Source organism: Poecilia reticulata, linkage group LG9 (assembly GCF_000633615.1).
Source record: "Poecilia reticulata strain Guanapo linkage group LG9, Guppy_female_1.0+MT, whole genome shotgun sequence".
Classification (NCBI taxonomy): Eukaryota; Metazoa; Chordata; class Actinopteri; order Cyprinodontiformes; family Poeciliidae; genus Poecilia; species Poecilia reticulata.
In genome coordinates this window covers 23,178,383-23,194,256 of record NC_024339.1, presented here as the reverse complement: position 1 = coordinate 23,194,256, position 15,874 = coordinate 23,178,383, and the positions used below count along the sequence as shown (strand labels likewise).

The 15,874-nt window shown below is 39.8% G+C and overlaps 2 protein-coding genes across 3 annotated transcripts; one reads left to right on the top strand and one right to left on the bottom strand.

Annotated features, from left to right (window-relative positions):
• Positions 1 to 321: 321 nt before the first annotated feature.
• Positions 322 to 5,224, top strand: akr1a1a (aldo-keto reductase family 1, member A1a (aldehyde reductase)). 2 transcript variants are annotated; one of them, XM_008418794.2, is made up of 8 exons: positions 322 to 1,591; positions 1,680 to 1,799; positions 2,567 to 2,718; positions 2,907 to 3,036; positions 3,641 to 3,690; positions 3,760 to 3,909; positions 4,004 to 4,163; positions 4,286 to 5,224. In XM_008418794.2, the coding sequence occupies exons 1-8, from the start codon at positions 1,511 to 1,513 to the stop codon at positions 4,349 to 4,351; spliced, it is 909 nt and encodes a 302-aa protein (XP_008417016.1). In that variant the 5' UTR covers positions 322 to 1,510; the 3' UTR covers positions 4,352 to 5,224. The 2 variants fall into 2 exon arrangements, with proteins under 2 accessions (XP_008417016.1, XP_008417015.1); XM_008418793.2 differs by having other exon boundaries at positions 349 to 1,591; positions 2,841 to 3,036.
• Positions 5,136 to 15,177, bottom strand: vcp (valosin containing protein). Its single transcript, XM_008418792.2, has 17 exons — positions 15,019 to 15,177; positions 12,039 to 12,150; positions 11,749 to 11,921; positions 11,522 to 11,664; positions 11,285 to 11,415; positions 11,075 to 11,206; positions 10,701 to 10,803; positions 10,474 to 10,607; positions 10,160 to 10,295; positions 9,405 to 9,517; positions 8,409 to 8,573; positions 8,185 to 8,307; positions 7,876 to 8,088; positions 6,784 to 7,092; positions 6,236 to 6,391; positions 6,001 to 6,155; positions 5,136 to 5,732 (listed from the first exon to the last, which is right to left on the bottom strand). Exons 1-17 carry the CDS (start codon positions 15,033 to 15,035, stop codon positions 5,627 to 5,629), a joined length of 2,421 nt encoding a protein of 806 aa, XP_008417014.1. The 5' UTR covers positions 15,036 to 15,177; the 3' UTR covers positions 5,136 to 5,626.
• Between the last annotated feature and the right edge of the window lie 697 nt (positions 15,178 to 15,874).

The following is a 15,874-nucleotide window of genomic DNA, read 5'->3' as shown; positions in this document are numbered from 1 at the left end:
TATAAATAAAATGTTTTCTTCCTGGGATGTTTAAATGCATTAAAAATGCACTTTTATATTGTAAAAAAATATTGCGGAAACAGTTATAGGATGGGAGAGACGTGAATGTCTGATTGTGCGATTGTTTGTACGCCTCTTAAACCCTCAGAGGACACTAAAGTGTGGCTGCAACCAGAGTGTACATGTACCGCTGCTGAAAGACTCGCCGTCACTGCTTGTCTGCATTTGACAATACGGTATTTATTAACTTTTAATAATGTTACAAATAAACCAATTGTGTGAAATTAAACTTGTGTCATTGTTTTTATTCTAGCTCAGTCTAACACTGAATTGGATGTAAGCATAACAGTGTGATATTAGCGAGTTTTGACATGGCTAAACGGGGTAGGATGTTTTCTTTTAAGTACAAAACACAGAATTAAAACTTTATGAAGGAGGGACAAGGCTGCCAAAATTACCTCGACTTTACATCAACAACTAATCCAACAAATCAGAACAACGTCTAAAGCACTGCAGACCTTGTTTTCCCCGGTAAAGGTCAGAGTTCATGATTCAACGGTAAGGAGGAAACTGAATAAAAATGTCATCCATAAAATTTTTTTGATTATCTAAAATTTTGAGCTGTGACAAGAAAAAATAAAAAATTTTGTCACTCCTCACAGGAAGGCAAATTTCGATACTGAATATTTCTAGCAGAAACTAGTTCCAGAAACAAACATACAGATACGTCGATCTGCTATCAATACAACAAACAAAACCAAGACAGCTTTTTTTTTTTTAAATTCACTCTGCGTGTCTCTGGTATCTCTGAGCAAAGTGGAGTTTGGACATTTTCCATCAGTGACAAGCAAACACACACTTTGACCTCAACTTGACAAAATTCACTCGGACGCAAGAGTCTCATCGGACCCTGTTGGAGCGATCTCAGCTGGGAACAGAAAAAGTCAATACTTCTAATTACTGAGACAGTTTTAGTGGATTACACTCTGGTCTGCAGCCAGGTCAGGAGGCGGTCAGGCCCGCTTATTGGTGCAAGACAGAAAAATCACGTGAAACTCGAGTTGTGGTTAATGAACAAATTGTGTGCAGCACATGGTGTTGCCGATGATTACTCAGCCTGCAGGTCAGCTGCAGCTACATTGCGCTGTGACTAATGGCGTATAGCTGTGTCAGCTATTTCTAGTGGCAAGGTTGGGTTCACAGAGGGTTTATGAATCCTCTGCGAAGATCTACCTTGAGGGTAGAGCGAGCTTGAAACCGTAAGTGGGTCAGTAAATATTTAGTTTGCCCTGCATGTGATCGGCATCTGCTCCGTCATAAGTTTCTGTCTTATGTGAAATCCACTGAAACGTCATACAACACCGCTGCAGGGCAGAGCTGATGAATCCATTTGATAATCAGTAACAGAGTATTAACACAGTCATCATGACTGGATAATCGCTGCGCCCACTTCCACAGGAGTTAAGAGGAGCCCTCACGCACTCGCTTGTCCTCCGTTTGGTCCTGAAACATGAGCACTTTCGTAACTCTCTCGTCGGGGCAGAGGATGCCTCTGGTTGGGCTCGGCACGTGGAAGAGCGCACCAGGTCAGGTAGAGCAATGCATAATCACCCAGATTTAACAGACTGAGTCCAAAGATGGTCTAGGATGTTGCTTGAGTGTTACTATGTACTTGCCAGGTGAAGCAGGCAGTGTTGGCAGCTTTAGACGGTGGCTACAGACATGTTGACTGTGCGGCCGTGTACGGCAACGAACAGGAGGTTGGAGATGCTTTGGCTCTTCGGGTGGGTCCAGGGAAGGTGAGGAGCTGTGATCTCTTCTTCCTTTTGTACTTCATCGGTATTTTATTGGCCTTGTTTAATGTCAGTTTATTCAACTGGCGACTCACTGAATCACTTGTCTAAGTGGAAGAGGGTTAGTTTTCCATCCCCCCACCCTCAGGGTGAAACAAGTTTAAGACGTTGCATCTCAGTCTAAAAGGTTTCCTAAACTCAGCTTAGCCCTTGGTTCTAAAAGTCAGCTCATAACAGAAAAGACCATTTTGAAAATGTTCTGTGTTTTGAAAAAAACTAAAAAAAAAAGAAGTAGTTTTTACATTCAAATGAAATAATCCGTTGGCATCAAACTACTGTAATTTAAATACAGCAAAAATAAATAACTGAGCTGATTCAGTATAAATTGAAATCAGATGTTTTCTTAAAAGCTTAAAAACAAACATGGCCATTTTCTTCCCACCGTCTGACGTTAAATGATTTCCCATTTTGGTCCAGATAGGATTGTCCAAGTTACATTTGTGTGATGATTCTATGTTATACGAGTCTCACTTTCTGAAACGAGTGGCATAAAATGTTGAGCTTATTTCATTTTATTTAAAAGTTTGAGCAATGCCAGTCATGTTGCATTGCTGATGCAATGACTGGCAACAATGTTTATCAGAGCTTCGACGTTTCGAAGCTAGTAATTACTCAAACAATTTTCATCCCGAAATGTTTGAGAACCACTAGCATAGCTTATAAAACCAATCACATGTTTCGCCAGAAGTCTAATTTGCCCTCTTGACCCCCAGGCTCTGCGGCGTGACGAGGTGTTTGTGACTTCCAAACTGTGGAACACCAAACATGATCCCGAGGATGTGGAAGAGGCATGCAGGTCCAGTCTGACCCACCTGGGTCTCTCCTACCTGGATCTCTACCTCATGCACTGGCCCATGGCCTTTAAGTGAGTAGCAGCTCATTCTGCAAAGCATTGCTTCCTCCTCCAGTGCGTATTATGTGCCCTAGAGTCAGTGTTGAGGTGAAAACCATTCATTCCTATGCCGAAACAAAATGTGGATGTTTTAGGAGAGGGAAGGAGCTAATGCCTCGACGAGACGATGGGAGTATTTGTTACTCTGACACTCACTACAGAGATACTTGGAAGGCCATGGAGAACCTCGTAGATAAAGGTCTGGTTAAGGCTATCGGGCTGTCCAACTTCAATGCAAGGCAGATTGATGACATCATCACCATCGCCAGGCACAAACCTGTGGTGAACCAGGTACGGCTGTTCAAACAGAACATATTTCAAACTAAAAATCCAGAGCTAACCCAAAGAAAGCAAACTAATCCGTTACCTAGGAGCCCTGAATTTTCTTGACTTTTCTTATAATATAAATCTCAAAACTTTAAGTTCTGTCATCACTTTTGTCAGGAATGACTCAAATTTAAAATCACTTTGAAGGTTGTTTAAAAAAAGTAAAAAAAAAAAATAAAAAAAAAAAAATATATATATATATATATATATATATATATATATCTTATTTATGCTTAATGTGAAATATTTCCAATTCAACAATTTGGTCATTAATTTAACCATTTGTGTCTTGCCTGGGGTCACAGTTCATGCACATCATTAAATACAGCTGGCGTGAAGAATGTAATATAGTATTACTGCTGACTTACTGGTAAACCACGTCAAATTCAAAACACATCCACTTGATCAGTTTAATAAGATATGATTTTGGTGTATATTGGATTTACTTGGAAATGGGTTCCCAAAACAAAAGTCTGCTTGAGGCCCCATAAAATCTTAGACCGGCTCTGTGCAACTTAATATTTTCATGTCAGTTTGAATAAACTACATCTCCTGTCTTTTTCTGCAGGTGGAGTGCCACCCTTATCTGTCTCAAGCAGACCTCCTGTCACACTGTCGGTCAGTTAAATACACTTTAGGTAAGGGGCATTCAGAGCAGCTGAAATCATGCTCTCACTTCTGTTGTAGGTCGTTAGCGGTCTGTGTGACAGCCTACAGTCCCCTGGGCAGCGGAGACAGACCCTGGGCTTCTCCTGATGAGCCTAGTCTGCTGGCAGATCCGCGACTTGGCGCCATCTCTGAGAGGTACCAGAAATCTCCTGCTCAGGTGATACTCAGGTAAGGCAGGACACCTCAAAGTATCGCTTTTCTCAACACAGCCAACTGTCTAATGTTACTGTGGGCCATGTGACTGTATCACCTGACTCTGCAGGTGGAACGTGCAGAGGGGGGTGGTGTGTATCCCCAAAAGCGTGACGGCCTCCAGGATCCAGGAGAATTTAAGGGTGTTTGATTTTTCCTTGTCTCCAGAAGACATGAGACTAATCGACTCCTTTAACCGCAACACACGTTTTATTATCCCAACAGTGGAGGTGAGACATTACTGCTAGAAATCCAGAAATAAATCCTAATGACATGGTTACGACTCTCCATGCAGGACTGAAGTAGCAGATGTGTTAAATAAAACAACCTCAGAATATTTTTCCCTCTACAGAAGGATGGCAAGAAAGTGTGGAGGGATGGAAAACATCCTCACTTTCCCTTCCATGATCCGTACTGAGCCTTCAAGAAACGCGTTAAAAGTGATTCTCAAATAGATGATATGGAAAAATAAATGAAACTGAACCTCCATCAGAATTGGTGTCGTCCGTTTTTTTCCAGTGACACGTTCACAAAATTTATTGAAAACATGTTTAGTTTGATGTTCATAAAAAAAATTTAAAAAAAGTTATGGTGAGAGCGACACTATGTGGCCAAAGACAGAACTGACTCAGTTATTTAAAGACTCACACAATCCAACTCGGTGTCATTACTCAGTGATAGAGATCTAGCTCTAGATCATTTCTGTACCTTTTGGTTAAAACTTCCAATGAATTAAATTCCCCCAAAAACTTTGAATATCACATTAAAACCAAGGAATGTTAGCACCAAAATGTAAACCTACAAAAATATGTCCATGCCCTCCACAGTATTGGTTGGTTCTCATTTTACGTGAATTATTGAATCAGTGGCGAGTAGCATGGAGATGATTAGACTGATGTTCTGCTGAGGTGTTAGAAAAGTTCAACTTGCATCACAAGTGGCCTCCTTGTGATGCAAGTTGAAAGTAAGGAGGAACCAAGTTCTGCTGGAATATTAACTCAGGGTTTCTAAAGCAGAGTTAAGCATTTTTTAAGCTCAACTCTAAAGTTCCTGATGGATGACTGTGCCAACGTTGTACTTGATAAAACAAAGAGAGCAAAAAATAGCAAATGACATGGAACCCTAATAGAAATTGCAATAAAATCTTAGTCGAGCCTTAAAAACCCTTAAACTAATCTAAACAAACAGCAGAGAGACCTTAGTAACGCCTCCATTTAGTGAGATTTTATTTGCAACAACATAACCTTGACAAATTTGTAATACATTATATGCTACTGTTTATTTAAAAAAAAGAAGAAAAAAAAGTCATCAGCAATGTTTTTCATTCAGAGTCTAGCAGAAATCCCCATCACTATAGCCATTCCTGTATTTTTTGAGATATACTGACAATGAAGCCACTGAAAAAAACAAAACAAAAAAAGAAGAAAAAACGCCAACCCCGCCTTCTCTGACCCTCGTTTGCAGTCACTCACCTTCCATTTTCATCATCCCAGTCCCCCACCCACATCAAAGTCAGGGCAAACCAAGTGGATACATGCTGTCTCCAAGAGAAATTATACAAAATAAAGAAAAAAAAAAAAGAAAAAGAAAGAAGGGAACACATGAAAGAAGCACAAAGTCCTAAAAATGTGGAATCTGGTGAGAATTTGTACAGGTGTGATCCCAGGACCGACCACTGTGGGGCAGTAGGCATTTATCCATAAAGATCGTCGTCATTATCTTCGTTGAACACTGGACCAGTACCAGTTCCACCAGAGCCGTGACTTGGACCGCTGCCTCCTGCAGCGCTGGAGGGAAACCTGGGAGGGAGGAGAAGAAGAAGAAAGATGTTCAGCTCCAGGATCAAATCATTTCAAATAAACTGAGTCAGAACGTAAACTGATATGGATCGTACTCCTAATAAAACAGAATTTAAGGATGTAGCAATTTGTTGATCAAGGATATCTTTTGTAATGATAGCTATGGTTGCCAGATAATGTGCTAATTACTCATCAAACTCTTTATGCACTACAGTAAGAACAAATCTCCTAAGAGACATAAATAAGTAAAACCTATCAGAAAGCGTACCTGAAGCTGCCAAAGCCTCGGCTCTGCTGCAGAGTCTGAGCAAACATCTCGTATTTGCGGATGTCGTTGTCGCTGACAGAGCGACGGGCAAACCGCATCGCTTCTTCAAAGTGGTCCTTCCTGATCTCTGGCACGGGGTCGTCCTCTTCTACCTCCTACAAGGACAGAGATGGGCGAGTTCATGAAACGTTCAGGAGCAGCAGGGAGCAGACGCTCCGCCTCACAGAGCACTGACCATGGCCGATGGGTTCGTCTGCCTCTCCCGCTCTCTGCGGATCTCGTTCTCGATGCTCTCTCGGATGGCGAGCTTACAGGCCCGCTGGCAGATCTCTGTGAGATCAGCGCCGGAGAAGCCGTTGGTCATCTTAGCCAAGAAGTCCAAGTCCACATCCTTCAGGGAAAAAAAAAAAAAAAAAAAAGAAATAACAAAAATCGTTTAATATCTTATTTCGGGTTTGATTTCACACAGTAAGCCAAAAAAAAGTCTCTTCTAAACATATAAAAGTTCAAGTTTGCCGTGTATTGATTATTTAATGTGTATCGATTCCAATGATGACACCCGACAAAATGTAATGTTTGTTACTGGCTTCTCCATTGGCGATGTTTAAGTCTTTATATTTTTATGATGTAAAGCACTTTGAACTGCCTTGTTACTGGAAAGTGCTATACGAATAAACTTGACTGAAAGTTATTCAAGAGGAATTTACTAGAATGCAGCATCATTACACTCAACTCAACCATGCAAGTAAATGGACCATAAACGATGGCAGACGGCGCAGTCACCTTGCTGATGGGACTCTTGCGCAGGTTGGCCTTCAGGATGCTGATCCTGCTCTTCTCGTCTGGCAGGGGGATGTAGATGAGCTGATCCAGGCGGCCAGGTCTCAGGATGGCCGGGTCGATGATGTCTGGTCTGTTGGTGGCGCCGATGATGAAGACGTTCTTCTTGCTCGACATGCCGTCCATCTCGGTCAGGATCTGGTTGATCACACGGTCGGCAGCTCCGCCGCCGTCGCCAACGTTGCCGCCGCGAGCCTTAGCTATGGAGTCCAACTCGTCGAAGAAGAGGACACACGGCGCAGCCTGACGAGCCTGGAGACACAAGGACAACGGTTTTAAGCAAGTCGCTGACAGAGTTTATTTTAGATTTGAAAATTCTGTATGTATTCATACTCAAATTTAATATATTGAATATACGTGGGGACGCTGAGAACATGATTATGTAATTTGCATGTTGTATGACTCATGTTAATGCTGGTTTCTGATGGTGAAGGGAACCAGAACATGTTTTATTACAAAGTCTGTTTCTCTTGAAAATGACACCTCATTTTGTCAAATCTAAACAAAATGATCCAAAACTAAAAATACGTTTAGAGCAAAACTAAGCATTTCATTCACTTAATCAACTTGTGAAAGTCAATGAATAAAGAGTTCTACGAGTTAACGAGGTAACAAAACAGGCTCCGTTGAAAAATTGATTAAAAACCATGACGTCATCAAAGCTGAGAAATGTTATTTAATGTTCATCTACAGATTCTCTCATCCATCTGAACAAATGTTCCCCTGCAAACATCCACATTGTGTTTCAGAGCCATTTGTTTTCTGCCTAAGTAACTATTTTCTATAAACAAAACTACTGCATTCAACAAAAATTCCGATCAAGATGTGGCAAATAAAAAGATGTGAATTAAATACGTCAACGTGAGAAGCGCTACATTTGTTATATATGAAAAAAAAAAAAGTCTAATGCAAACTTTATTTATACTCAGTTTTCTTTTTTATGCATTTATTTTGACATGAAAACTGACTTTAAAGACCGTTCCTCTGAAGTCTTAGATTTAAATGGACTGACACAGGGGGAAAAAAACAACTTACCTTGTCGAAGATCTCTCTGACATTAGCCTCAGATTCTCCAAACCACATGGTGAGCAGTTCAGGTCCTTTGATGGAGATGAAGTTTGCCTGGCACTCATTGGCAATGGCTTTGGCCAGCAGAGTTTTACCACAACCAGGAGGACCGTAGAAAAGCACTCCCTTGGATGGGGTCATGCCAAACTTCAGGAACTTGTCTGGATGCTCCACAGGATACTGAATTGTGCACAAAGAGACAAGTGTTACAGTAAGAAAATACCCCAAGTTTGAAAAGGGTAAAGAACCCCTTTCTAGCATAATCTCTTATCATACCTGCACCAGCTCCTGCAGCTCCCTCTTGACATCTTCCAGACCTCCAATATCGTCCCAGGTGATATTGGGAACCTCAACAACCGTCTCCCTCAGAGCTGATGGGTTGCTCTGGCTCAGAGCCCACTGCAACACAGTGTTGACCGAGTTAGCATCGACAAAGACGGCCATTACTGGCCAATTGAGGCACCTAAGCTCCATTTGAAAAGATCAGATTACAGGTTTACCTTGAAGTCGTCCATGGTAACGGCAAGAGAATTCATGACTTCAGCATCAATAGTCTCGTCCTCCAGGTCGATCAGGTCCATCTTCTTCCTAATGGCCTGCAGGGCGGCTTCGGAGCAGAGAGCCGCCAGATCCGCACCGACGTGGCCGTGGGTCTCATTGGCCACCTGCAAACAAAAGCATCAAGATACCCAATAAGGGTTCAAGGGTTGGTTGTGGTTCAAAAGGTCGCCAGAGTTAAGACAATATTTAAAATTCAGCAATTTCAGCAAAAACAAATATTTCTGACATTTTTGAATATGCAGTCGTATCTGAGAACAACAAGAACTGATGAGGCTCATTTTTCAGATCAAAAGTAAATGGTTTGTTAGCTCCTAAAAACAGATTTTTCAAAACCGTAAATGGAGTATTAGGAGTTCTTTTAGAGCCAGTCACATATGTAAATATTCTCTCATTTAAAACAAGCAAAATGTTGTTTTGCTTATTAAAACATTTTAAACTAGCATGTTTAAATGTTTACTTTGAAGTGTTCGAAGAGGTTAAATTAAATAAAAAATTTAAAAAAAAAAAGCAGGATATGTCTACTTTGAAATATTTTGCTATCCAAGAAATATTATGTGATTTGCCATTTCACTGTGGGGTTTTTGGCAGAAGAATTGAAAATGGCATATTTGCCAGTTTTAATTTTGTGACAAGAAAAATAAAGCCAACATTTCTGCAATATGTAGCTAGATTTGTTTTCTGATGCTTTTCAATTGTACAGCAAATAAAATATGTAAGGGAAATTTAAATATGACATATCAAAGTATGCTTAGACTAATTATCCATATACATCAAGTTTATTTAAGCCAGCTTATTGGGACAAAAAGTTAGGATATAAATGACAGAATGGTACTTATGGTGTAGTTATCCAAGAAAAGAAAAAACCCAAAAACAAATAAACATAAAAAGCACCTCTCTGTTAGTCATATCACCTGAAGGGAGTAATGTGCACAAACCTGTTCCAAGTCAACATCGTCAGCTAGTTTCATGTTCTTGGTGTGAATCTGCAGAATCTCCAACCTGCCGGTCGCATCAGGAATGCCAATGTCCACTTCTCTGTCAAAGCGTCCTGGAAGTGGAACACGGTACAAAGAGCTCAGTGGTTTTAAAATGATAACATTTGAGATGCATGTCAATGTAATTTAAAACCCTTTTCTCAGATGAACAAGTAGAAGATGTGCATTTGAAACTGAGCAAAATCCATATCCCGCCCTCCATAAAGCCTGTCATAAACATTAAGTCACATGCTAAAAATGCAGAACTAGAGGGATAGAGATGGGCGTGACTGACGGAGCGTGCTCTGATCTCCAGAGCTAACAAAACTAAATGCCTACGCTGTTATGCAGCATTTTGTTTTGCAGGAAAACCCCTATCTTTTTTTACAAAAATGAAACTGAAACTTAGTCTCAAGGGACAATAATGTGTATAATAAGGCTCACAGTGCATCTTAAAACTGTCAATATAAAACTGTCAGGTAGTAAGATGACCATTTTGATGTGGCAATTATTTAAACAGAGTTCATGTTCATTATAGAGAAAATATACATAAGCAACCAGGACACACAGAACAGCATTTGCCATAGGATTTAAGGGGAAACGAGTACTTGTTACACCAGCTCTAATCACGACAAACCAACAGAAGCACAGCTTAAAAAAAGCCTCAAATTAACACATATCTGCATGGGGGACAAAAAAAAAAAAAAAAGATTTACCAAATCTCCTGAGAGCTGGATCAATGCTGTTGGGTCTGTTGGTGGCTGCCATGACGATCACATGAGCTCTCTGTTTCAGGCCGTCCATAAGAGTCAGCAGCTGGGAAACTATGCGCCTCTCCACCTCTCCATGAGTCTGGAAAACAAACACAAAACACACAATGCTGGAATGTTGAAACAGATTTTACAGTAGCAGCGAAATATAGCCATGCATAATGAACAAGAAGGTTCTACAGATTAATCACTGTGCACTTTCAGTCTATTGCAAGCTCCAAAACATCTATTAGGCAGGCCTTGTACCACTTTATACTCACCTTCTCTCTCTTTGGAGCAATTGCATCAAGTTCATCAATAAAGATGATGGCAGGAGCATTCTTCTCCGCTTCCTCAAAGGCCTTTCTCAGGTTACTCTCACTCTCTCCAGCCAGCTTACTCATGATCTCAGGGCCTGAAAGCATGAAATCAAGGCTCCATTTTAGAGGCAGCATTTCTACTATAGGCAAGCAGCTTTCAAAACAGAAATGTTGCCAAGTGTACACACCGTTGATTAGGAAAAAGAAAGCTCCTGTTTCGTTGGCCACAGCCCTGGCAATCAAGGTTTTTCCAGTTCCGGGTGGTCCATATAGAAGAATGCCACGTGGGGGCTGAAAGGGCAGAAACATTTGAAGACTACAACTTTCTCAAAATCTAACTTCATTCCAAGAATAAATTAATAGAATACATTTCACTCAACTCAAGACTCCTAGTGATATAAAGGTTTAAGAGGCTTTTTTGAAAGATCAAATAAACTCTGTAATCAATCTGTCGCATGTAACTTCTGTTTGAATTCCAGTTCGCAGTTATAATAAAAAAGGTCAAGTTTTGCTCCATATTTGAATAATAAAAAGAAAAAAAAAAATCAAGTAAGTGCCTGACCTTGACTCCAATGGCCTTGAACAGTGCAGGATGTCTGAGAGGCAGCTCCACCATCTCTTTGATCTGAGCTAACTGCTTCCTAACTCCTCCAATGTCATCATAGCCCACTTCATTTAGGGACTCCTCCTCATCCTGCAGGTGGGAGACTCAACATTTTAGTTTTCACGTCATTTATAATGAATTAAAACGCATGGACGAGTGTGTTCGTACCTCTCTCCTGATCGGCTCACCCTCACAGTGAATGACTGTGTCAGGAGCAACTATGCAGTAGGGGGATGGATCGGTCTCCACTACCTTGAACTCCACGGCTCTCATGCCACCTCTGACCAGGAAAATATCACCTTTACAAGTCGAGGGAGGGAGGAGGGGGGTGAATAAGTTACATCAAAGCTACATGTTGACTTATATCTGTACAGGTTAAAAGCAACAATGGGGTGTGGAAGTCACCTTTGCGGATCGGTCTGTAAGCCTCCAGAAAGTATGGCTTCAGGTAGACTTCAAACAGGTTGCCAGTGATGCCCTCCACTGTGTCGTCTATAGGGAGGACATGAATCCTCTTTCCATACTTCACATCAGGACAAGGCTGAATGCTGAGGAAGACATTATACTTAGCATGGCTTAACACTCACGCATATATGTAGGTGAAAGTTGGACAAGAATCTGCGTTCCCTCACCTGATGACGTCACCAAGACGGACCCTCAGGTTGTTGCGGACCACCCTGTTCATCCGGACCTTCTCGTCGGAGCAGGTGTCATCTGAGAGCACGATGCACACAGTCTCCCGCCTCTTCTTCCCCTTCATCAGAACTGTGTCGCCACGGAAGAGCTGCAGTTCGTCCATCTTGGCCTAAGACACAAAACATTGAATTGATGGAAGCGCTCGCATAATTCTGAATCTCACCATATCGGGATCGGACTTTGTTTCTCTAGCTGTGGAGTGGGTGGAAAGCCTCTCAATGATTACCTGAGAAAGAGAGACCACGCTGTTGTCTTCATTGATGGATTCATCAACAATCAGTCTGTTGGGTCTGCTCTTTTGCTTCAGAATAGCAGTTTGTAGGTCATCATTTTTGGATCTACAGAGGAGAAACGGAGGAAAGGGTCAAACTAAATAATCTTACTCCTTAGCATAACGGTCTTTTAAAATTTTTTTAATATATACACACAGATGTTTATACAGAAAATAAAATTTGCACTTAAAATTAATGGCAACAACATGGTAATTTTTTTTATTTTGTTTTGATACAGAATGTCTCCAGTGTGAAAACATGGTAATTTGCAAAGCCTAGTGCCATATTGATTGGCTCAAGGTCAAATCAGTTTTTATTCGTCTCTTTATTCCAACCCAATTCCATTTTGTTCCAGTAAATAAAAACCATTCAGATTAAATCTATAATAATATTGCAAAAACGGTTTTGTTAATTGTTGTGTTCTGGTATTTTTGACGAATACTGAACATCAATCCAGACAAAATCTTAAAATCCCATTTAATATTTAATTTAAAATTAACTGCGTCTTATTTTCTGCAAACGATATCAATGATTATGGTCCTGTTTAGAGATGGGCATTTATTTTATTGTGTAATGTTTGGGATGCAAGAATTTCAATTCATAATTGTCATGATAAATTCTAATTAATATTTTTACCATTTGTTCAAAGACAGTATCATACATCAAAGTTGAAAATATTGATTAAATCAAGTTACTGTGTGCAGTAAATTGATTTAATAAATAGTTACGTTTTTCAAGAGCAGCATTTGTGTTTGTGGGGCTACGATTGCTGTGACACAGCCATACAGTTATCTAAAATAGAAGTAAGAAGCTCTTAGCATTTTATCGTTATATTTTGTGAAACTATTGTTATAACACTGCAAGTCCACATGCTCCACCCCTAGTTCTAATCACATCTGGGCTCAATGACTGGTATGAAACATCCCCAAAGTGGATGCAGATTAAACATCGTGTGTACCAAAATCCTCATGGTATACGACGTCTTTTGGGTCCTGGCCATTTTGTATTCAAACGTTTACCTGGTAGAAAATTGTGTAATGTTTCTCACCGACCATGTACGGCTGCCAAAGGGATGTTTCATACTCATTTTAACAATTAATGTCTATTTCTTATAACATACACTGAAGAACTTGTGTTATTTTGTTTGATATTTAGTCATAATCTTCCAGATTGTAGGCTCCACTTCCAAAAAGGAACTAGAATCAAACTAAATAGGAAGACTATGTAAAACTGTTTAGAATAAAATACAAGTCCTTTGTGTAATTGAAGCATTTTTATGTCAAAGCAAATTATTAATAAAAATATTTTAAAAAATAAAATTAACATGGAGTTATTTCAGTGTGTTGGTACAATAAGAAAAGAAATATTGACCAGGAGTCCTCCGTTTGTACCCAAAAGTCTGGTACAAAGCCAAGACAGCAAAATGGTGAAAGGACCAGCACATAATGTCTCCAACTACAACGCCTTTTTAAATGGAATTTAAACCAAAATTTAAATTTTGGTTTAAATTCTTTAAAGTTGTACAGATTTTGTTTTATTTTGGCCATCTTACTTATTTAGCATCACCCACAATAAATCTGAGCTGGAATCACAAACCACTTTATAAAAAGATCCAGCTCTACCCAATCCAATTCAGTTCAAATTCCACTAAGAGCACTTTAACTAATAAAATACCACCAATCATACTCTTTTCCAATTACATGCAGAGCAATTTGAGCCTGTTGATTATACAATGCCAACTGGTAAGAAATGTCTTATAATTGAGATGTTTTTCTTTTTAAACAAATGCTTGGTTTCAGTTTTACCCCATTGTCCAAATATATAAAAGACACACAACAAGAAGGATGTTGATTTGCCTCCGTGAGATTGTCTTTTATAGAAATGTAAACACTATCCTACTAAAGCTATGTCTTTTATAGAAATGTAAACACTATCCTACTAAAGCTATGTGGCCCACGTTGTATTGATATGAGCAAACAGGTCGTTTGCACAACATCCCAACAACCACCATGTTACGTTACGCACAGAAAATTCAATAATACTTTTCTACAGTCATAAGACCACACAAAGCTAAATTAAAAGTGTCGACTTTTTCTAGAAACTTCGCGGAATGTTATGGTAGTTTCCTTTTTACGTTGACAGCATGCTAACGTTAGCCTGGAGCTAACCGGCTGGCGAGCAGGGGAACGCAGATGACACAGCAAAAGAATCTGAAGAAAAAAACTTTGTTAGCAAGCTTCGTCCTTTTAAGAAATCCCATTAAAATTTCATTGCGACTGGTCAAATCTCAACTTAACCTTGTGTATGTTGTAATCAGATAGCTAATTTCAAGAGTTTTATTCTAACCGAATAGATCCATAAAGGCTTGCCGATCGCCTAAATTGAATTAGCCTGCGTTGGTGCACCGTTTAGCATAGCAGTTCGTCACAACATTATCAACCGTTTGGTCACGTAGAATCGTTAGCTTGTCGGGTAAACTTTTGACAAGCAGGACAGCTGAAATATAATGTTTTCACTTTTTAATACAAACTCTAAATAATGAGTAACCAGGACCGGTGAAAAGGCCAATTTTCAATGTGATCGTGGATGGCTTTGGCCTTGACAGTGCTAAGCTAAAGTTAGCATTCGAGTAGCGATGACTGCGCTTTGTGAAGTCATACAACTGAGTTAGTGAATACCGTTAACCGACCAGGAAGAACCGTGTGTGGTTACAATAGTTTAATAACAAATAAAGAAGCCAACATACAACTGGTAGTAAGTGTTTAACCTACGGAAAATACTGCGGAGGATGAAGTAACTGACCCCATTAGCTCTCATGCTAGCAAATTCGTCATGTATTAGCATTCTGAACGTTAGACCTTTAAAGGGTAATAGTTAGCTGCCATTGCAACAAAAAGACGCTTTTGAGCAAATCTGAAGATTGTGTATACTTACTCCCCTCCCGAAGCCATGGTCGTCCACCTGGTTTACTGGTAATAAATATAGAAATTCTAGCTAAATGTTAAATGAGCTGAACCGGTTTCGCTACTAGACGTTCTCTGTGCATTCACACGAAAGAGCAGCAGTTTCCTTCGCCTTCTTTACGGTTATACCATGAGTTACACACAATCTGCTTTCTGATTGGCTAGAATCACTCCGTCAAATTCGGGAACCAATCAGACGTGTAGAGGCTATCGTCACCAAGGGTACTTCTGAAGTTTGGCCAGTTACAAAGAAGAGAGAGGAGGTCGTTAAGTTTATTTTCTATTGGCCTATTATCAAACCTACTCATCCAATTAACGGTCACCGCGTTGATATAAATCCTGTAAATTTGTGTTTTGCTCATAGTAACAGTGGTGTTACCTCAGGCCCGGTTTTAAAATTATTTGACTGTAAGGAACTGACTTTTTTGTTTAGGTATTTAGAAATTAAGCCTGACTTTTCATTTAAAAAATAATTCTGTTTTAAAACAATTTACTGTACTTCTACAGAGCAAATAGTGATACCAATTTCCTTCCTAAAGCAGAAAACACACTTTGAAAAAGAGAGAAAAAAAACAAGGCTTTCTGAAATTAAAATTAGACAGTCCACCATTGATTGATAAACATGCCATTTCCAGTTCCAACTTTGAAGGTTAAGATGCCAGCTCATCTGAACTTATTCCAGGTTCACTGTCCTCCACCACGGTTTGTGTCATTTTACAATTTTTAGACATTAGAACTCTGACTTTTCAGTGGTTAGTGTTCATCAGGTATTGAAAGATATAGCAACAAAGAACATTATGCCACAGTTGATCCTTATGAGTTTTGTG